The sequence below is a fragment of the Sminthopsis crassicaudata genome, chromosome 1 (assembly GCF_048593235.1).
Source record: "Sminthopsis crassicaudata isolate SCR6 chromosome 1, ASM4859323v1, whole genome shotgun sequence".
In the NCBI taxonomy this organism is placed as follows: domain Eukaryota; kingdom Metazoa; phylum Chordata; class Mammalia; order Dasyuromorphia; family Dasyuridae; genus Sminthopsis; species Sminthopsis crassicaudata.
This window is the reverse complement of record NC_133617.1, coordinates 754,507,587-754,529,574: the sequence shown is the minus strand read 5'-3', so window position 1 is coordinate 754,529,574 and position 21,988 is coordinate 754,507,587. Positions and strand designations below refer to the sequence as shown.

Genomic DNA, 21,988 nt, shown 5'->3' with positions numbered 1-21,988 from the left:
GGCATGTGCGCGGAGCTCCCGAGCGCCCCCTGCTGCTCAGTCAGGCCCAGGCCTCCCCAGCCTACATGAGTTGGGAACCTGGGGGAGGGTGGAGGAGGCCGGACACAAAAGGGGAGGGGCCATTGGCTGGGGGTGCCTGAGCCGGGCCTGAAGATCACGGCCCGGAAGGATACCGGGAGGAGGGCCTGCTGTGGATGCCCAGCCCGCGGTCCCGCCCGAGCCGCCCAGGTCTGGCGGCTGCCCCAGCAGGAGAACGGGCTCAGGGGGGACAGTGAAGGGACAGTGGTCGGGTCACCCAGGCCTGCAGGCGGGGGGGGGGGGGGGGGGGGGGGTGGGGGGTGGGGGGGGTGCTGGGAGGAGTCCCATGAGGGGGGGGCTCTCCCCGGAAGCCCAATGCTTAGCACCTGCAGCCTGCACAGGCCCAGATAAGAGCAGCCCCTGGGGGGGGCGGGTCTCTGGAGCTCTGCACTTAGAAGCGCCGTCCTTATGGAGATGTCATTATGGAGATCACTAATTTCCTGGAATGGGAGACTGAGGCCCAGAGGGCCGGGGGGAGGGGAGGTCGCCAGGGGAAGGGCTCCCTCGCGCCCCTCCTCAGCTCCCTCTGGCGGCTGGGACCCGCCCCTCGGCGTCCTCCGTTGCCCGGACACGCGTACCGCCAATCAGTCGCCGCCTTGTTGGGTGGCCTCTGTCCTGCGTGCCGATTGGCCGCGCCGCCGGCCGGACCCGCCCTTCCGCTTCCGCTCATGCTTTTCTCTGCTTGCATCATTCTGCCGGACCGCCGCCTCCGAGGTTCTGAGGGTGAGTCCTGCGGCGTCTGCCCGGCCTGGGGGGGAGAGGGGGCGCAGCCTCCGCGCGTGGCTGGGGGGCCGTGGGGGCGCGTGCCCGGCTTCGGCCGCGTCTGGGGGCGCCTGGGGATCGTCTCGCGGCCCGGGGCGCTTCACCCGGAGGGAGCGGGAGCCTCAGGGCCCTTCGGCGTGCGGGGGAGGGGGGAGCTGAAGCCTGGAGGCGTTCGGCCGCACCGCTGCCGGCCCGGGGGCGTGTCCTGGCTCGTGAGGTCACGGCCCCGCCCCCTCGGGAATCCACAGGTGCCCAGATGGAGTCCTGGCGGGTCCCTTCCCCGCTGCCCGCCTCAGTTTCCTCTTCTGTGAAGTGGGGGCATTGAGAGCGGGCCCCCAGGGTGGTGATGAGGGTCCCGTCCCCACTGCGTGCATCTCGCTGGGGGGAGGGGCGGTGGCGGCGTGCGGCCCCTCCCCCACCCCCCTGCTGAGCGCCTGCCGCGGCCCCGTGGTTCCTGGACGCCGTGTGTCCGTCCGGCTGTCCGGGAGGGAAAGGGCCGAGAGGAACGCGCCCAGTGACGTAAGCGTGGGGGCCGCGCCTGCCGGCAGCCCCACAGCCCGGTCACTGGCACACGCGGGAAGCAGCCCGCCCGAGGCCACGGGGTGGGGGGGGAGGGGACAGTGACCCGCCGCGTCTCTCCCAGCGACACCATGGTCCAGCCGGTCCCAGAGACCATCAGCTTCCCCGGCGAGGAGGAGAAGATCTTGGAGTTCTGGACCCGCTTCAATTGTTTCAAAGAGTGCCTGAAGCAATCCAAGGGCAGGCCTCGGTGAGCGTCCTCCCTGGGTCCGCCCCCCCCCCCTGCCCTGGGTCACGTGAGGCCCAGCCCCTCCCCCATGGAAGTTTCTGGTCGGGGCCCCTTCCTCCCGGCCCGCACAGTTCCCCAGGCGGGCCCCAGGCCGGCCTGGCCGTCTGTCATCCATGCCTCGGGCCCCTTTCCTGGGGGCTGCGAGGGACCGTCAGCGCCCCCTCCTCCCGCCGCTCCCGCAGGTTCACCTTCTACGATGGGCCCCCCTTTGCCACCGGGCTCCCTCACTACGGGCACATCCTGGCGGGCACCATCAAGGACATCGTCACCAGATACGCCCACCAGAGCGGCTTCCACGTGGACAGGAGATTCGGCTGGGACTGCCACGGCTTACCTGTGGTACGGCCCCTCCCGATGGGGGGGGAGGGGTCTCAGGATTGGGGGGGGAGGGGGGCGGGCGGGCTGAGCCTCCGCCACCTTCCGCTTCAGGAGTACGAGATCGACAAGACTCTGGGGATCAGGGGACCGGAGGACGTGGCCGCGATGGGCATCGCGGAGTACAACCGCCAGTGCCGGGGCATCGTGATGAGATACGCGGCCGAGTGGAAGGTGCCAGAGCCCCGCAGAGTGCCCCGTGGGGCTGCCTGCACCCCGCCCGCCTCCCTTCCTTTTGTAAAGTCCTGCTCTCCTTCCCAGTTTGTAAAACGTTCTTTAAAACCGCCGCCTCCGCTCAGCGCTCACCACTCCCCGCCCACCATAGCCAGGCGCGGGCACTGGGCAGAAGGCGGCCTGCGCGCCTCTGGAGGGGGGATCCCGCCCGGGGCCCCACGCAGTGCTCCCTCGCGCCCCGGGCTCCTCCACTCCGCCTCCCGCTGGCGTTGTGACGTCGGGTCTCCCGCGGCTCCGGTCCGGGGGGGCTCTCCCCGGCTAGTTCAGCCTCCCCGGGGCGAGCGTCCCCAGCATTTCCTCGGGGGCCCGGGATCGTCCGCGGGCCGCTCCCTGACCTCTGCGTCCCGCTTCGCCAGGTCACTGTCTCCAGGCTGGGCCGCTGGATTGACTTTGAAAATGACTACAAGACCCTGTACCCCCAGTTCATGGAGTCGGTGTGGTGAGTCGGGGGCTGCTTTGGGGCTCAGGCGGAGCGGGACAGGCCAGGCTGTCGGGGCCCCGTTTGTCAGGGCAGACCAAGCTGTCCGCGGGCCGCTTTGCCAGGCTGAGCGTGACGCTGCAGGAGGGGACCCAGAGGCTGCGCTCGGCGCCCCCGCGGGGGCTGCGCCCGGGCCCGGCAGGGAGGCTGACGGCTTCCTGGCTTCCCAGGTGGGTGTTCCGGCAGCTCTACGACAAAGGGCTGGTTTACCGTGGGGTGAAGGTGATGCCCTTCTCGACGGCCTGCAACACCCCGCTCTCCAACTTCGAGTCCCACCAGAACTACAAGGTAGGCCGGGGTGACAGGCGGAGGGCCGGGCACCGGGGGCTCCTCGGCTTCTCGTGAGGCCCCCCCCGGCCCCGGGGAGATGCCCAGGGCCCCAGCCGTGCGATCTTGGCGAGTGGAAAGCCCCGGAGCGGGGCACGGGGCTTGTTTGCAGCTGCCCGTGGGGGCCAGGGGCGATTGTGGCCATCCCGTGGCCCCTGACGGACTCTTTCATTTGGCCGCTCTGATCGCCTCCCATCCGGTGCCCCTTGTATCGAGCAGGAAGTCCGTGTGTGCTGGTTGCTTGGGGCCCAGGTCCTGCCCATCTTCTCCTTCCCCTTGGCGTGGCTCCCAGGCCTGCTTGCTCTTGCCAGGCTCAGAGGGTCCTCCCTGAGTCCCTCTGGAGCGGTGAGGCTGCCCTGGTCCCAGGGCGTCCTGCTCATGGCATGACACGCGTTTCCAGCTTCTTGCCCTTGGACAGCGCGCATGAGGCGTGTTTGCCCGTGCGTGTGGGTGTGAGCACGGGCACCCAGCAGCGGGAGGGCAAGAGGACAGAACGGGAAGGCTTGAGGGACTCTGACCGGAACCTGGCCCATTTCTGATCCTCCCTGGCTCTCCCTGTAGCTGGACCGGGGCCAGAGGCCGCCCCGCTAGGTTCCAAGCCGGTGCTCAGAGCCTCGGGGCCAGCTGGGGCGTTTCTTGAGCTTTCTCAGACTCCTCCTGCCCAGCTCTGGGCTCCTCGGGCATTTCTTTTGTTTTGAACCTTTTTATTATAACTGACATTTCGCTTGAGTTATAAATCCCTTGGGAAACAATTCCTGGGCTTGGTGACAGGTGTAGGTGATCACAGGTCACACAAACCACAGTGTTTGGTCAGGTTCAGACACCAGCCTCATGAGTCGAGATGGAGAGATGGAGAAATGCTGGCTGCCGGCCCAGTAAGATCGAGGGAAAGCCGGGCTGCCCGCGCTCGGCCCTATTAGCCTGTGGTGTCTTTGATGAGAAATCGGAGTAGGGGGTGGGTCTGAGCAGGGCCAGCAGCTGGGGGACACACGTGGGCCTGAGAGGGATGAGTGTAATAAGGGGGAAGCCGGCATCCGGGAGACTCACAGAGGGGCCTACCAGCGGGCATTCTCGATTCGGCGCTTACTGTGCCCCAGGCCCCCGGGGATGGAGGCCCTGCCCTCCAGGAGCTTGCCATCCAACGGAGGCCAGAAGCAGACAAACCCGATAAAGGGTGAAGGGGAGTCATTGACAAAGGGAAAGGGCTGGAATTTGAGGTTTTGGGAAAGGCTTCCTGGAGGAGGTGGGATTTCAGCTGCAAGGAAGAAGCCTGAAGGAGCTCGGTGTTCAGAGCAGACATGTTGAGCAATGAGTGAGTGAGCGCCTGACCCCAGAGGTTTAAGCTCCTCGACACTGGACAGGTGGGGGATGGGGGGGCACGCAGTCCTTGGCTTTCTGAAGGGATTGGCAGCATGGCTGAAACGTGCCCTCGCCCTGGGAGTCTGTCTTGGAGCAGCTCAGCTGTCCTCAGATTAGGAGGTTCCAGTGGGGTTTGCACAAGGCTCTGCAGAGGCAGGGGTTGTGTCCTATTCTCCTCCTGGCCCAGCAAGAGATTAAAGGACTGAACTTTCTCCTGTGCTCAGCTCCGCAGACTGGAATTGTAAAAACCAAGCAGGGACAAGTAGTCAAAGAACATCACTGCCTGCTGGCCGTGAGCATCTTTGTTGCAGGATATTAGGAAAGGGGGAGCTGACTGCATTTGATAGACCTTTCCCGGGCAGGGAAGTGCCTGATAAATTTTGTAAAGTTTTTTCACAAGTGTGTGAAAGAAAAAGAAAAGTCGTCATAAATGTTAATCATTTGGGAAAGCATTTTTTTTGATGACCACAAATAAACAAGCATAACACCTGATTTACTCTTTGCAGTTGACTGTTACACTAAATATTTCTGTGCTTGTTGGGGGAAAAAACCTAATAAGAAACAGTGCAAGTTTATAGCCTGCAAATTGATGTGTTACCTCTTTTCAAGGTGATCTCTCCATCTTGTCGCGTCTTCATTTCAGGATGTCCAAGATCCCTCTGTCTTTGTCACTTTCCCTTTGGAGGAAGATGAAGCTGTCTCTTTGGTCGCGTGGACCACCACGCCCTGGACTCTGCCCAGTAACCTGGCACTCTGCGTGAATCCAGATCTCCAGTATGTGAAGCTTCGAGGCAAGTAGGGGGTGTCCTCATTTGATGAGCTCATGTGCCAGGGTGGGAGGGGACCCCACTGTCTCTTGGGGACTCCACACTGGGCATGAGCCTTGCAGGCCAATTCCAGTGGGCGGCTACTTGCACAAAGCCCTGAAGTGCTGCTGGCCGGCTGAGCTGACAGGGCAGTAAGAACCATCAGTCATTATTAGGGGTTTACAGAGCTGAAGCTGCTCTCCCCGTTGGCCTGTTTTACTAGATTTGGAGGCTGAGGAGGCAGATTCAGCTCTGGGGCTGCTCTGGGTTTTCCCTTGCCCTCAGGGTCATTGGAGCAAGCCATTCACTTTTATTAAGCACCTACTGTGTGCCAGAGAGTGTGAAAGTGAAGTAGTTCCTAATATCTCAGAGCTTTAAAGGAGTTAGAGTAGGTAATGAGGAAACCTAGTGATCACTCTTGCAGATGATATGATGATGTACTTAGAGAATCAACTAAAGAAGTACTAGAAACAATTCACAACTTTTGCAAAGTTGCAGCATACAAAATCAATCCACAGAAATCATCCACATTTTTATACACCACTAACAAAATCCAGTAGCAAGAGATCCAAAGAGAAACTCTTTCTCTTTAAAATAACTGTAGATGATAACAAAATATTTGGGAGTCTATCCGCCAAGGCAAAGTCAGGAACTATACTAACACAACTACAAACACTTTCCACAACAATAAAGTCAGATCTAATCAATTGGAAAAACATCTAGTGCTTTTGGACAGGCCGAGCAAATATAATAACAATACCAATACTATCTAAGTTAATCTATTCAATCAGTGCCTTACCAGTCAAACTCTGAAGAAATTATTTTACAGATCTAGAAAAGATAGTAACAAAATTCATCTGAAAGAACAAAAGGTCAAGAATTTCAAGGGAATTAATGAAAAAATGCAAATGAAGGTGGCCTGGCCTAGCTGTACCTGATCTAAAACTATAGTAAAAAGCAGCAATCACCAAAACCATTTGGTACTGGCTAAGAAATAGACTAGTTGATTAGTGGAATAGGTTAGGTTCACAGGACAAAATAAGGAACAACCATAGCAATTTAGTGTTTGACAAACTCAAAAGGCCCAGCTTTTGGATTAAAAATTCACTATTTGACAAAAACTGCTGGGAAATTTGGAAACTAGTATGGTAGAGACTAGGCAGTGACCCACACCCGACACCCTGTACCAAGATAAGGTTGAAATGGGTTCATGATCTAAACGTAAAGAGTGATATCTTAAGCAAATTAGAAGATCATAAGATAGTTTACCTCTCAGATCTGTGGAGGAGGAAGGAATTTGGGGCCAAAGAAGAACTAGAGATCATTCTTGATCACAAAGTAGAAAATTTTTACTATATTAAGCTAAAAAGTTTTTGTAAAAACAAGACTAATGCAGATAAGATTAGAAGGGAAGCAATAAGCTAGGAAAACATTTTTACATCCAAAGGATCTGATAAAGATCTCATTTCCAAAACATATAGAGAACTGATTTAAATTTATAAGAATATAAGCCATTCCTCAATTAATAAATTGTCAAAGGATATGAAAAGAATTTGCAGGTGAACAAATTGGAACTATTTGTAGCCACATGAGAAAGTGCGCTAAATCACTATTGATCAGAGAAATGCAAATTAAGACTCAGATACAACTGTCAGATTGGCTAAAATGACAGGAAAAGACAATGTCGAATGTTGGAGGGGGTGTGGAGTGACTGGGACACTGACACATTGTTGGTGGAGTTGTGAACAGATCCAGCTGTTCTGGAGAGCAGTTTGGAACTATGCTCAAAAAGTTGTCAAACTGTGCACACCCTTTGATCCAGCAGTGTCTCTACCGAGCCTGTATCCCATAGAGATCTTTAAGGAGGGAAAGGGACTCACATATGCACAAGTGCTTTGGCAGCCCTCTTTGTAGTAGCCAGAAACTGGAAACTGCCCATCGGAGAATGGCTGAACATGTTATGATATATGAATGTTATGGGATATTATTGCTCTGTAAGAAACGACCAGCAGGAGGATTTCAGAGAGGCCTGGAGGGAGTAGAACCAAGGGAACTATAGATGATCAGATGGACGTGGCTCTCCTCAGCATTGAGATGATGTGATAGAGAGCCATCTGCTCCCAGAGAGGATTGTGGGAACTGTGTGGGTCACAACAAAGCATCTTCATCCCTTGTTATCTGCTAACATTTTAATTTCCTTCTCATTTTTTTTTTCCGGTTTCATTTGATTTTTCTTGTGCAACAAGAGAATTCTACAAATCTGCATGAATATATTGAATTTAACTTCTAAGTTTAACATACATTGGGTTACTTGCCATCAAGGGGAGGGCTTGGGGGAAGGGGGAAAATTGGAACACAAGCTTTTGCAAAGGTTAATGTCCAAAAATGATCCACACAAATGTTTTGAAAATAAAAAGCTTTGCTAAGAAAGAAATAAAATTAAAATAATTTAGAAATACCACCTCAAAAAAAAAAAAAAAGGCCCTGAGCTTCCCTTCTGATGCTCACCCCCAATCCCAGGCTCCCAGTGGCCCTACGATTGTTATTCTGAGGGAAGGTTTACCAATCACTTCTCAGCGGGAGCGCTGCAGGGAGTAGATTCAGTGGCTCTGGTCAAAGTAGGGCAGCATGAAAGCTCTTCCGTCCACTTGCCAGTTCCCTCCACTAGAGGGCCCCCCACTTCAATCCAAGGGGCAGAGAGCCTGAGGGGCGTGGCTCAGCCTGCTTCCCACCCTACCAGTCCTTGGGGCTTGCTGCACCCCCGCCCCTAGAGGGCCTCGTTCTAGGAGGCAGCCTCTGGGTCCTGCTGGTTGGACGGCAGGCTGGTCACTCGCCCGTGGGTCTGCTGTGGAAGGCCCTCCTGGCATCAGGGAAACAGGCCCCCGATGTCCCTGCTGACTGAGTTACCAGCTAGAATGCATCCCTGACCTTGCCTGGCTGGCACTCGTGCCACCGACTGACCCCTGCTTCCCTGGGCTGCTTTCCCAGATGCTGCCACCGGAAAGGTCCTGATCATGATGGAAGCCAGGCTGGTGGCCCTGTACAAGTCGGAGAGCGACTACGTGATCCTCGAGAGGTGAGTGCGGGAGCGGCATGCCCCGCCTGGCTCCGCCCCCTGGGGTCAGCGGCACCGTCCAGCATCCGGAAACAAAAAGGAACTCATTTTCATTGACAAGCCGTCGTCCTCTTGCAGGTTTCCCGGCATTTCCCTCAAAGGCAAGCGCTACAAGCCGATGTTCGAGTATTTTGTGAAGGTGAGAATGCGTCTGGTTTCTCTGCGGCCGGTGCCAGCTGCCTCAGGCTCTCCCATTGCAACCTCCTTCCCTCCTTCGCCCCTCTCTCCCTCCTCCTGGGTCCCTCGAACCCCAGGTCCAGTCCCGATGGACGTGTCTTGTCCCAGAGGAGCTGGGGGACCTGACAAGGGGGCAGGTTTATGGTGGATGCTACAGAGCCTGCTGGCCCCTCCCCACACCTGGGTCGGGCTGGACGGCGTCCTTTGGCCGTGGTTCTGCCAGGCCGGACCATGGAGGCCTCGGGGCCTCGGCTGATTCTGGGGAGAGCATGGTTCTCCTTCCCCAAGCTGCCGACACTCAGGCGTGGCTGCGTCCTTGCCTTCCTTGCAGTGCAGGGAAAATGGTGCCTTCACGGTGCTCGTGGATCACTACGTGAAGGAAGAGGAGGGCACCGGCGTCGTGCACCAGGCGCCGTACTTCGGGGCTGTGAGTACGAGCCGGGGCTCTGGGGCGGGGTGGAGGGGCCTTTCCCATCCCCCGTGTCCAGGTGGGCGCCAGCCCTGGGGGGGACTTTTATCTCAGCGTCAGTGGGGGGTAAAGTCGGGGACACACTGAGACGCCGGGACAGAAAGCCAGGGGCCCCGGGGCTGGGCAGAGGGAGTCTGAGGAGCCGGTGGCGCTTTTTCAGGACGACTACCGGGTCTGCATGGACTCCAACATCATCCAGAAGGATTCTGTCCCCGTGTGCCCCGTGGACGCGTCCGGCTGCTTCACGGCCGACGTCAGCGACTTCGCCGGGCAGTACGTGAAGGTAGGGCGACCGGGACGAGCCGGCGGGGCTCCGGGGCTCGGGCCGCGCCTTCGCCTGCCAGGTTTTGTCCTAGTTTCTCGTTGGGGGCTGGTGTGTTCCTGGTGTCCCCAACACGGAGGCTCCGTCCCACCCCGAACGTTGAGCCCGAGCTGGGGCTGCTCCGAGCTCAGACCCCGGGCCGGAGGGAGGCGGGCCGGCCTGGGGCAGTGGCACAGGAAGGTGGCAGAGGCTGGCTGCGGTGCCGCCTCTGCTCTTAGACCCCTGCCCGGGGCGCTCCCGCTCCCCTGCCGTGCCCACTGGCCACCCCTCCCCCCCATTCCAGAGTTGGCTCTTTCTGCCTCTGAAGGCACTGGGATGGGGGCTGCCCTTTGCCACCCTCGGTGCTCAGTACCTGGTGCCCACTAAGCTTTTACGAACACTTTACTGACTGACCGGCTGGTGCAGGGGCATCAGGTGAGAGCCGAGGGCTGGTTCCATGGCCCGTGAGGTGGTGAGGGGACCAGGGAGGGGGCAGGATGCTGGGTACTGGAGCGTGCCCCTGGCGGAGAGCTGACCCATAGGACTGGGAGCCAGGAGGCACCAAGTGCGAATCCTGCCTCTGGCACCATAGAGCTCTGAGCCTCAGCACCCCCTCCCCCCCACATGTAAAAACGAAGGTGACGATGGCGCTGGTCTCCCTGGGGTCGGCCATTAATGTGAAGTCCGTTCCTGCTGTTGTTCTCGATCCAGCGCGCCCCCTCGGCCCAGCCCCCCCCAACCTGGCACCCGGAGTTATCATGGATGTCGGCCTGAGGCCGCCTCTGCTTCCTGCGACTTCTTGGGTTGGGGGCTGGCGCCCAGGGCCATCTTGGCATGGCAGGTCTGGGGAGGGGCCCTGCACACCCCCTCGCTGCCTCCTCCCTGTTCCCCAGGATCCCTTGTGTGTCTTGTCTCTTCACCCAGGACGCTGACAAGAACATCATCCGCGCCATCAAGGAGAAGGGCCGCCTGCTGCTCGCCGGCACCTTCAACCATAACTACCCCTTCTGCTGGAGGTGAGGACGCCGCGCGGGGCTGGGGGCCGGGCCGTGCTCCCAGGCGCTCGGGTGTGGCCCTCTGAGGGTCCTCGCAGGCCCCAGGGTCTCCCTGCCCCGCCTGGGAGCCGCTAAGTCCTGGATGAGGGGTCAGAGTGGGGAGCACCGTAGGCTAACTGCTCCTCCTTGGAGCTGTGCTTGGAGCCCTGGGGCGGCCCAAGGGGGCAGAGGACCAGGGTGCAGAGCGGCCGGCTGAGGCTCCGTCCGCGTCCTCAGGTCCGACACGCCACTGATCTACAAAGCCGTCCCGAGCTGGTTTGTCCGAGTGGAGCACATGGTGGACCGGCTTCTGGAGAACAACGACCAGTGCTATTGGTGAAGCGGCCGTGGGCAGCGGGCCCCTCGGTCTCCTCCCTGTTCCTTTCTCGCTGCTTCTCTGCCTTTCCCCTCAGTCTGTCACCCACACACGCCTTCCACGGAAGGGCAGGCGCCCATTTAGAGACCGGGGAGCCTCTGGGGGCCTTCCAGAAGGGGCGGCGTGGCCACTGGTCAGGGGCTTCGGAGAGGAGGCCTCGGGCCCTGAAGCTCCGCCCTCACGGCCTGCCTCTCTCCCGCAGGGTCCCCGAGTTTGTGAGAGAAAAGCGCTTTGGGAACTGGCTCAAAGATGCGCGTGACTGGGCCATCTCCAGAAACAGATACTGGGGCACCCCCATCCCCCTGTGGGTCAGCGACGACTTTGAAGAGGTGCGGGCTCCAGCCCTAGGCCCTCGGGGGGGGGGGTCACCCAGGCTGGCTGAGGCTGTGCCCCCCGGTCCCCTTGCTGGCCCAGCTCCAGCTGTGAGGCTGACTCTCGCTGCTGGGGCGTGCTGCCTGCCCGGAGGGGGTGGAGTGGGACTGAACTTGTGGGAGTCCGTGTCCCCCCCCCCCCCCTGTGAGAACGGTGGCCAGGATCGGGGCCCACGCCCTGTCCGGGGCTGTCTGACCCGGTGCCCACGGTCCTGGGCAGGTGGTGTGCGTCGGGTCAGTGGCGGAGCTGGAGGAGCTGACAGGGGCGAAGATTTCGGACCTGCACAGGGAGAGGTCAGTCTGGGCCCTGCTCGGGCTGAACCGCGGCGGGCACGTGGGCTCCCTCGGGGTCTCGGCCCGGAGCCCCACGCTCACGGTGCTCGCTCCCTTCTGCAGCATCGATCACCTGACCATCCCCTCCCGCCTGGGGAAAGGCCCCTTGCGCCGCGTGGCCGAGGTCTTCGACTGCTGGTTCGAGAGCGGGAGCATGCCCTACGCCCAGGTCCACTACCCCTTCGAGAGCCGGCGGGAGTTTGAGGAGGCCTTTCCTGCCGACTTCATCGCCGAGGGCATCGACCAGACCCGCGGATGGTGAGCGCGCTGCCCAGCTTGTCACGGCACAGAACCTGGGCCCCGAGAGCCTCACGCCCGCTTTCTGGCCCCGCCTGGCTGCTCGTTTGCCCTTGGGGGGGGTCTCAGAGTCCCCACTGCCTCCCCTGGGTGGAGGACGCCCCTCCAGGGCAGAAAGTACTTCCTCTCTGTCCTTGGCATTCTCAGGCTTATAGGGCTGGGCGCCCTGCAGGTGGCGGAGAGCACAGCCCAGAGCGCATCCCTTCTGCCCGTCCTGTCCGAGGCTTCGGCCGGAGGAGGAGGGAGAACACAACTCCTGCCCCCAGGAAGCGAGCTGTGTTACTGAGGGGCTCTGGGGGGCCCCAGTGTGGGCAGGGGCCACGGCCATGCGGCGGGAGATGAGCCGGGTCAGATCAGGGGTCTCTGTGTCCAGGAGCAGGAGGTCACTCGGGGCCCCCATGGTCCCTGGCCCCGTGCTGGGGGACGCCCAGCTCCCCTGAGAGCGCTGCAGCCGTGGGGGCAGCTTGTGGGCCCTTCCCGGCCTGCTGACGCTCTGCGCCCCCTCCCAGGTTCTACACCCTGCTGGTGCTGGCCACCGCGCTCTTCGGGAAGCCCGCCTTCAAGAACGTGATTGTGAACGGGCTGATCCTGGCCAGGTACGGGGCGCTGCCCCCCCTCCGCCATCCACACAACATCGTTGGCACAGATCCTTTCGAGGGGCCCCCCTGCACACGTTCCCGGGGCTCCTGTCCCCTTGGAGTCAGGCCACGCTCAGCCAGCGTGGGGAATGAATGGCGGGGGGCCCGACCCTGCGCTCCTGACAGGTCACGAAGGGCCGGCGGAAGGATCTGTGTGGGTCTCCCCCATTTCCTTCACGCCTTCTCCCACAATCCCCTCCGGGTGTCATGGGTGTGGCCCCTGCCCAGCCACCAGGGGGCCTTTTGCTTGTGGGTCTGGGGGTCTCTGTCATGGAAGCCCGGGAGTACGCGCAGCTTAGAGGGTCTGAGAGAGAGTTTTGGGAGGAGTCGCCAGAGGCTGCCGCGGACGCCGTCCTGGTAAAAGTCCTTTCTGGAAGGGCTGAGGCCGGCTCTGGCCCCCCGGGGAGCCTTCTAAGGCGCCGCGCTTGTGTCATTTCAGTGATGGTCAGAAAATGAGCAAGCGAAAGAAGAACTACCCTGACCCGACCTCCATCATCAGCAAATACGGAGCCGACGCCCTGCGGTGAGGAGCCCCCCCCTTCTGCCTGCCCAGAGGCACAAGTCTCTTGAGCTCTGGGAAGCGCCGCCCTGGGGCGGGGGGGGAGGGGGGGCTTGGAGACCTTCTGGAGCACATGGGCCCCCAAGGGAAGGCTCAGCCCGGCTGGTGGCAGTGAGGGCTTTCTTTGCTCGCTGCAGGCTGTACCTCATTAACTCCCCTGTGGTCCGAGCAGAGAACCTCCGCTTTAAAGAGGAGGGGGTCCGAGACGTGCTCAAAGACGTCCTCCTCCCCTGGTACAACGCCTACCGCTTCCTCATTCAGAACATCCTCCGTCTGCGTAAGGTGGGTGCCCCGTGCCAGCTGTGCCCTTCTCAGCACCCCCGGAAAGACCCCCACCCCCGTGCAGCCACCCACAGATGGCCCCTCAGGCAGCCGCGCTGCGCCTAAACGTGCCTTCCTTTTCCCTGCCAGGAGGAGGGCGTAGAGTTCCTTTACAACGAGAACGCCGTGAGGGAGAGCGGCAACATCACCGACCGCTGGATCCTGTCTTTCATGCAGTCGCTCATCGGCTTCTTTGAGGTCGAGATGGCAGGTGAGCGCGCGCAGGCCCTGGGGCGGGGGGGCAAGCATAGGGCCTGGCCCCGGGATGAGCCGGGGGTGTTGACCCGATTCTTCCCCCTTGGGCCACTTCAGCGTATCGTCTGTACACCGTGGTGCCGCGTCTCGTCAAGTTTGTGGATGTGCTGACCAACTGGTACGTCCGGATGAACCGGAGGCGGCTCAAGGTGAGCAAACGCTCCGGGGGCTCCGAGCAGGGCCACGGCCATCGGGGGCCCCGGGGGCTGGGAGAGGAAACTCCCCATTGGGCGGTCGGGGGATGGAGGAGGCCCTGGGCCTGAGACCCCCCCCCCAGAGCCCTTCTCTAAGGACTGCTCCTGGAAGATACAGAGGAGGTCTGAGCCCCCCAGACAGCAGGGAGAGGCCCCCAAGGGTGTGGGGGGGAGGGGACTCCAGCCGGGGTCTCACAGGACGTACGCTCAGACTTTGCCTTTCCTGTCTTCACCCAGACACCGGTGGTTTTCTTGACCTTTTTTTCTTCAGGGTGAGAATGGGACGGACGATTGTGTCATGGCCTTGGAGACTTTGTTCAGCATCCTGTTCTCCCTCTGCAAACTCATGGTGAGGGCCCCCCAGCCCTGGCAGCAGCCCCTGGTCCCCGCGGCGTCCCGGGCGGGGGCCCTTTGCTTAATCTCTTCGTTGATGCCAGGATGGGCTCGGGGCCTTCAGACGGCATTCTGCCCAGTCCCACCCGGCGCTCCTCCCTCTCCCCTGGCCGCGCCTCCTGGGTCTCACCTCACATCCCCCGGAGAGCCCCCCTGCGCGTGCTCCCTGCCGCCCCGTGAGCTCGCTCACCCCCCCCCCAGTTTGGCCCCTTCCCATTCGGATCCCGGGGCCGGCCGCCATCTTTTGCCTAGGGCCCTTCCTCCGGTCACTGGGCAGGGCCGTGCCGGCAGCCGCTGTACCAGGTGGGCCTCCTTCTCCCCCTTTCTCAGGCCCCCTACACGCCCTTCCTCACGGAGCTGATTTACCAGAACCTAAAGACCCTCATTGACCCGGCCTCGGTGCGGGAGAAGGACACGCTGAGCATCCACTACCTCATGCTTCCTCGCGTCCGGTACGCATCGGCTGCAGCAGCCTGGGTGCCCCTCCCTCTGGGGGCCGGCACAGGGACGGGCCATGGGCCGGGCTGGGGGGGGCCAGCGCCACCCTGCCCACCTTCCCCTGTCCAGCCGGGGCGTCCTCATTCTCGCTCTCGTTACGGGGGAGCCGGCTGTCCGGGAGGGCGGGACTCCTCGGTCCGGGCCCGGGGGGCCATCGGCCATTTAGTTTCCTTCTCTGAGGAGGCCGGCCCCTCGCCTGAAAGACATTCAAGGCAGGAGCAGTCAGTGGGGAGGGGGTGGGGGGTGCAGGAGCAGGCTGGGGTGCCTGGGGGCTCACCCAGAGGCCCAGCGGTGAGAAGCTCCCCAGGGGTCCCGGCCACTCAGGTGCTCCCCCTCCCCCCAGGGAGGATCTGATCGACAAGAAGACGGAGAACGCCGTCTCCAGAATGCAATCTGTCATCGAGCTGGGCCGCGTCATCCGGGACCGGAAGACCATTCCAATCAAGGTGGGACGGGCGGAGCCCTCGGGGTGGCCCCCCCTCCCCCCCAAGGAGTCCCCGCTTCTGGCCCTTCTGCCCCTGCGGCCTGGGGGCAGCCAGGAGAGCGTCCTGTGACCCTTCTTCTCCCCCCAGTATCCTCTGAAGGAGATCGTGGTCATCCATCAAGATCCCGAGGCCCTGAACGACATCCGGTCTTTGGAGAAGTACATCCTTGAGGTGAGACCTGTGGGGGCCCGGCGGGGGCGGGACCCCCCCCAACAAAGGGACGTGCTCTGCTGGGGCTGTGACTTAGGTGGCTTTTGGGTCTCCTGGAGAATGGAGGGAAGCTGGTGCCCATTTCCCGCTGGAGGGCGGACCCCCACTGGGAAAACCTCCCCGGCCAACGCTTCCTTCTCCAAGTTCCCAGAGCCTGGACCCCAGCGTGCCCCGGGGGGGAAGAACTGCTTGTCTGTGGGCAGCTTCGGGCCGGCCCCCAGCCCTGGGCCCTCTCCGGAAGTCGGGGCGCCTGAGACCCCTCTTGGCTGCACGCCCTTTGACCTTCTCACCTCAGGAGCTGAACGTCCGGCGGGTGACCTTGTCTACGGATAAGAACAAGTACGGCATCCGGCTGAGGGCCGAGCCTGACCACATGGTCCTGGGCAAACGGCTGAAGGCGGCCTTCAAGGCCGTGATGGCGTCCATCAAGGAGCTGACCAATGAGCAGCTGGAGTGCCTGCAGCAGACCGGTACGTGGGGCCTACGGGGCAATGTGGGAGTGTGGGAGGGGCCCTGAGAGAAGCCTGAGGAGCTTTTGGGGCTCGCAGCAGATCCTGGGCCTAGGCAGCGGGGAGACCTGCAGGGACAGGGAGAACCCCCGGGGGCCGCTGGGAGTCAGGGCCGGGCCTCTCACTCTGCCCCCTCCCCGTGTCCTGGCGGCTGCGTCGCAGGCTCAATGCCATTGGGGGGGGGGGGCCCGTGCACCATCCCCGGGTCTGCTTCCGACAGGTTCCCTTGTCGTGGGCGGGCACGAGCTTCACAGGGAGGACGTCCGGCTCCTGTACACCTTTGACCAGGCCCAAGGGAGCTCCTCCCAGTACGAAGCGCACTCAGATGCTCAGGTACTGCCCATGGGCGGGGCGCTGCCCACGGAGCCTCCAGTCTGAGGCCGGGTTCTGGATCTCTGGGAGCCAACAGACGGGGGGTGTGCAGTAGGTTAGGGTTAGGGTCCCCCTTGGGCACCCCCCCCGAGTGCTCCGTCCTTTCCCCCCCAGGTTCTGGTGCTCCTTGACGTCACCCCCCGATCAGAGCATGGTTGACGAAGGCATGGCCCGGGAGGTCATTAACCGCATTCAGAAGCTGCGGAAGAAGGTTAGGGGGTGGGGAGGGGGACCCTGCCCCCCATCATCCTCGCACTGGGTTTGGGGGGGGAGCGTCACGGAGGCAGGGCGGTCTCAGGTGTCCCGCGGGCCTCCGTCCCCCCATCTCCCCCAGCTGACGTGGGTCCTCTGCCCCCCGCCTGCAGTGCAACCTGGTCCCCACGGACGAGGTCGCCGTGTACTACAGGTCGCCCTCGCAAGGGGACTACCTGGACACCGTCATCCAGAGTCACACGGACTTCATCCTGGCCACCATCAAGGCCCCGCTCAAGCCCTACCCGGTGCCGCCGTCGGACAAAGTGCTCATCCAGGAGGTGACGCAGGTGAGCGCCTGTGGCTCCGGGGCGGCCGGCTGGGGGGCCCTGCGTCCTGGGGGCCTCGCCTCCGGCGGGTTCCCAGAGTCCGCCTCTTGACGACTGGGGGCCCGGGGCTGAATCTTGTGGCTACAGGATATCTGCCCTCCATCCCCCGACGGGCAGCACGGGGAGGCCGAGGGTCCAGAGACACAAGGAGGGGGCTTACGTACATCCCACTGGAAAAGAGGCTGGAGGAGGTCGGGGGTCTGGGCCCAGTCTGCTTGGCCCTGGGGCAGGGGGGCGTAGAGAGGATGGTGGTCCCAGCGTGGAGCAAGCCATCACCCAGGACAGAACTTGGCCGAGCCTTCATGTGGATCACAGTTCAGACTGGAGGCTCCCGGGGCTCTCGCTACCACCTGGGTTGTGGAGGCGCACTGGCCCCTGCCCTTTGACCCTGGGCATCTGGGCCTGGGCTGACTCATGGAACAGATGCTGCCCCTTTATGCTGGGCACTGTGCCAGGGATGGGAGGTGCCACTGGACAGCCCTGGGCAAAGAAGCCCCTGGCGGGAGGAGCCTTACAGGGGCATAGGCCAGAGTCCCGCCTCCCCGAAATGAGGGCCCTGGAGAGCTGTGCCAGAGGGGGAGGGGGCAGGCAGAGTCCAGGGGGGCCCACCACGGGCCTCTCAGGAGCTGTCCCTGAGCAGGCCCATCCCTGCTGTAACACAGTCCCCCACACCCTGGGGGCAAGACGCTGACCTCACTCGTGCGTTCAGTTAAAGGGCTCTGACCTGGAAATCACCCTCACCCAAGGCCCGGCCCCCCCTGCTCCGGCCTGCGCTTATGTCAACCTGAATGTCTGCGTCAACGGGAAAGAGCGAGGTGAGGGAGGGGGCCCGGGCCTGCCCGTGTGGGTGCGTCTGGTGATGGGGTTCTGTGTTGTCGGGAGCCTTGTCAAGTGTGCCCACCACAGGGGTGCCCACCCACCCAAGGCCATGACTGTGAGAGGGGCTCCCGGCCTCCTTCAGCCCCTCGTTTGTGCCCTTCTCTCAGACTCTCCTGAGCTCCCTTGCTGGGGACTCCCTGGCTCAGCCTGCACTTGTGCCGTGTGCCTCAGCCCGACTGACCACGCACAGGCCGGAGCCCTGCGGTCTGGGGAAGGGTCGGGGCCTGTGCCTCCTGCTGTGGTGCGAATCAGCGCGGTTCTGGTTTTGTAGGCGGAGTCCTGCTCCTCGAGAACCCAAAAGGAGATCACCGGCTGGACCTGGCCCAGCTCAAGGGCGCCATCGGCAGCATCTTCGGCCTCCGCACGCCCGAGCTGGCTGTCTTCCACGAAAAGACAGGTTGGGGGCCGCAGGGCTTCTCCTTAGGGGTCAGGGGTCGCACTGCCCACACAACCTCCCTCTGATCTGGGCCCTGAGGCTGGGCCGGCTCTTCCTCAAGTGCGCCCCCGAGGGCAAGGCTGGGCCTGGGGAGCTGAGCTGGACTTGCTGCTCCCAAAGGGGCAGAGCCCCAGATGGAGGGAGGGCTGCCACATGGTGGGGCCTGGAGGAGGCCTTGGAGAAGCCCCCCCAGTGCAGAGCATCTCCTCGCAGGGAGAGTGGCAGCTGCCAGGGACGTGCCCCGTGAGGCCTTCCTGGGTCTGGATAAGCATCGGGCCCCCCAGGACAGTTACGAGCCGGGCTGGGACGGAGCCTGTGGGGCCGAGGCTGGCCTGTGTCCGCCGGTCCGGCTCACGCCTCTCCCACCCCCTTCCAGAAGTCGTCAGCAAAACCGACTTGCTGAGCCTCAGCGGGAAGACCCTGTGTGTGACGGCCGGCCCCCCCCCAGCGGCGGCCCAGAACCCCAGCGTTCTCTGCGGCTTCCTCAATCTGCAGCTACTGAACGCCAAGCCACAAGGTGCCGCCCAATGGGCCGGGTGAGGGTGGGGGCCTGGGGGACTGCTGGCAGCTTGTCCCCGGGAGTCTCGTGGGAGGAGCCCTTGGGGCAGAGACTGGAGAGGCTCTGGGAGCGAGCCTGGAGGAGGGTGGGCAGGGCAGGAGCCGAAGGGCCTGCTGACGCATCCTTGTCCCCTAGAATGCCTGGCAGGGCAGGTGGGGACGCTGCTGCTGGAGAACCCGCTGGGCCAGAAGCCGCTCACTTACCAGGGCCTGCTCCACGAGGCCGCCAAAGTCTTCGGCCTGCGCAGCCGCCGGCTCCGGCTCTTCCTGAACGCGGCACAGACCCAGGGTGAGCACTCTGTGGGGGCAGCGCCCTGTCGCCCACTGTCACTGCCACGGGAGGGGAGGGGCTTCTGGACCCAGTCCCCCGCAGAGTGCTCAGCCCCCTGGGAAAGTGAAAATGGGGTGGGCTTCCCCCAATGCAGGGAGCGTTCCTACCTGCCCACAGGGACCCGTCCGCCCCCCGGGGCCAGGTCTGTGCCCAAAGCCTGGGCCATGCCTGGTGCGAAGGCCTCACAGAGCCCACAGTGGCCTCCTGGACCTCCAGGATGGCAGAACTGGGGCTTGGGGACTCAGTGGCAGCTGGAGCTGCCCTTTCCCCCGCCCAGCCTTCCTGGGCCATTCTCTGGGGATGGTGCCATGTGTTCCCTCTCTGGGGCAACAGGACGGGGTGGGCGCAGGAAGCCCTGAATTCAAATCCTGTCTCAGATACTTGCTAGCTGTGCTCTCCTGGGCAAAGCCCTTCCTTCTGCCTCAGTTTCCCCAGCTGTAAAATGGGATGCCTCCCCAGAGGTCACTTTTGTGACATGTCGTCTCCTCACCAAGCCGGGCACTCAGACTTAGCCCAGCTGGTGAGCTGGCATGCACCACATGTGTTGGGCCGGCTATGATCCAGGCTTGTGCCAGCCTCACAGGACGGCCAGTCCCGGGGTCTGGATGGATAGCAGGGGTGGGCGGGGCCTGGTGGGGGAGGAACCACTTGGTATTTGGACCTGGGCAGTGCCCCCTCTGCCATGCCGTGCCCTTCCTCCTCTTCTGTTAGTGAGGAGGGAAGGCAGCAGGTGAGGGGCTGACCGTCCCTTGTGTCCCCTCCAGAAATCCCGGCGGACATCTCTATGAAGTCTCTGAACACGCGGACGGTGTACGTGGATGTATTGCCCACCACGGCAGAGTGCTGACCCCCCCCCCCCCAAGGCAGTTTGGCCAATAAATGTGACCCCCAGAGAAATCAGGCTATGTCTGGTGTGGGGGAGGGGTTTGGGGGGGGGGTCCTGCAGAGCAGGCCAGACCTCCCACTGGCCTAGAAAGAGCGCCAGAAGGCCGGGCCTGGCCCAGCCACCCTCCAGGGCTCCAGCCAGATCTGGGAGCTCTTCCACAGGGAGGGAGACCGAACGCCCAGCCTGGTCCCCCTTCCCTGGCTGAGCCCCCAAACTGAGCTGTGAGGGGAGGGGGCCCTTGAGCCGCACAGTGGGGAGCACATTGGTGCCCAGGCACACTTGGCTCAGTCTCCCGTGGGGAGATGCCCCTCTGGAGGTCAGGGTGGGCATTGCATCACCCCATGGAAGGAAAGGCCAATCACACTATGGCTTCAGCCCCGTCCTGAGCACCATGGGACCGCCGGGGAAGCACTCTGGCTGACTGGGGTTCACCCGGGAGGATGGGGGGGGCAGTTGGCTGGTAGCTGGGGTTGGGGGCCCTTGAGGAACTTAGGATTCTGGGCCTTAGAATTTAGTTTGAAGGAAGTTCCCCAAAGCACAGAGATTGTGGGGAGGGGTCGTGGGCTGCAGGGACAGAAGGGGCAAGGGTCAGGAGCCCTGGGCTCTAAGCCTGCCCACTCAGTACAGGGGCGCCAGGCTGAGAGGCAGGGCTGGGCCTCCGGCCTCCCTCAGGCCCCTCCTCTGTAAGAGCCTTGGGTGCCCGGACCCCATGCCGACCTTCCCACACCCCCTGCTCTGGTGATGGGCAAGTCCCCAGAAGTCAGGGAAAGAAGAAGCCTTCCTGCATAGAGAACTTTATTGGGCCTTGTCAGGATTCTGGGGGGCGGCCTTGGCACCCACACAGGACCGCCATTGTTTGCCCCAGACCTCCCTGGAGGCCCCTGCAGCACCCTAGAGCTACCAGGCTGGGGAAGCCCCTCGGACCCCCCACGGAGAGCTTGTCCTTGGCCTGTGGCCTTCAGGGATATAGATGGGCTGGCTTCCCTGGAAGGCAATGGTGTGGAGGCCTCGGCCCCAGTGTGCGGGGGGCTTCAGGTGGGCCTGTAGAGACCCAGCCTCTGGGCAGCCTCCGAGATCCGAGGCGCTTTTCTCTTTGGGAAAGGGTAGTGGTTCTTGGCCCAGGCTGCGGGAGCACTCCCAGGGGCCGGTGTTGCCCGGGGCCCCGAAGCCTCTCCCTGGGGCTCCTGCCTGGCGTCCTCTGAGGGCCGCTCTGAGGAAGGCGGCCCTGCCTTGGGAAGGGGCGGGTTCTGCCAGCCGCTGGAGTGGCGCAGACGGTGGATCGTCAGGTGGGTGCGCCACTGGTCCTGGATGGCCGCCATGTCCGGCCTCGGGCCTGCCTCCTTGTGACCGCCACGGGCCCGGTTCTCACCTGGGGAGGGGACGGGGAGACGGTTAGAGGGGGCCCAGAGCCGGGGGGCCTCCGAGTCCTGGGCGCCGGCCTTCTTGTTCACCCCGGAGGCCGAATCCCTCACCCGAAGCCCCCCTGGCAGGAGCGTCCAAAGGGAGACCGAATCAGGTCCCCCCGGCCCCCTGGTGTCCTCAGCTGGGGGGTAGGGGTGCTGAGCCCAGCGTAACCCAGCTCGGGCCCCCTCACATCGCTAGGGCTGCCTCGGGGGGGCCCTCACACCGGCCCCTCCCAGATGTCCCGGAGAGGACAGCCAGCCTCAGACGGGCTGCCTTCTGATCCTGCCCGAGGCATCGGGCTCAGCTTGCTGGTTCTGAGTGAGGCCTTCTGACCCCCTGGGGGAGAGGCAAGTCCCCGGGCAAGGCGCCCGGCATCTCCTCCCTAACGGCCGTGCCCCCCCACTGGGGCCCACAGAGGGGGCCCCGGCAAAAGGGTGAAGCGACGGCGTCACCCAGCTGGATCTGAGGCTGTGCCCCCCGCTGCCCCCTGAAGGGGGCGCTGTCCCGACTTTCTCATGCGGGCTCGGTTTCCTCCGGCTGCAGGAACACCTTTCTCCCGGGCCAGGCGCTCCCTCTGTCGGCCCCAGTCCCGTGGGTGCCCAGCTGCCATCCCTGCCCACGGCAGACTCTCCGGGCGCTTTGGGGGAGCCTCGGCCTTCAGACCCCGGACCTTTTCCGTGCCGGGGCCTCCTCCCGCCAGGGGCCGGCTTCTCGTCCAGCAGGGTCTCTGCCTCCCGGCCCCAGTGCCCGCCTGGACCGGCCCTCGCATCTCCCCCCAG

General features: G+C 62.8%; 1 protein-coding gene and 1 non-coding gene across 2 annotated transcripts; both read left to right on the top strand.

Annotated features, from left to right (window-relative positions):
- The first annotated feature begins 650 nt into the window (after positions 1-650).
- On the top strand, positions 651-19,816 carry IARS1 (isoleucyl-tRNA synthetase 1). The gene is given in 35 exon segments (XM_074284568.1): positions 651-801; positions 1,484-1,609; positions 1,831-1,987; positions 2,078-2,197; positions 2,614-2,696; positions 2,906-3,023; positions 5,065-5,212; positions 8,216-8,303; positions 8,421-8,481; positions 8,851-8,946; positions 9,149-9,271; positions 10,214-10,305; positions 10,561-10,659; positions 10,902-11,028; positions 11,291-11,364; positions 11,467-11,661; positions 12,210-12,296; positions 12,778-12,861; positions 13,035-13,179; positions 13,309-13,429; positions 13,531-13,622; positions 13,939-14,016; positions 14,391-14,512; positions 14,902-15,004; positions 15,131-15,214; positions 15,549-15,723; positions 15,983-16,095; positions 16,249-16,272; positions 16,274-16,345; positions 16,500-16,676; positions 17,425-17,530; positions 17,866-17,991; positions 18,407-18,547; positions 18,725-18,877; positions 19,684-19,816. Coding segments are annotated over 34 exon segments (3,786 nt in total). The 5' UTR covers positions 651-801; positions 1,484-1,490; the 3' UTR covers positions 19,767-19,816.
- On the top strand, positions 1,283-1,415 carry LOC141552410 (small nucleolar RNA SNORA84). The gene has a single exon (XR_012485199.1). It is a non-coding gene; the product is annotated as a small nucleolar RNA SNORA84 (small nucleolar RNA).
- Positions 19,817-21,988: the final 2,172 nt, after the last annotated feature.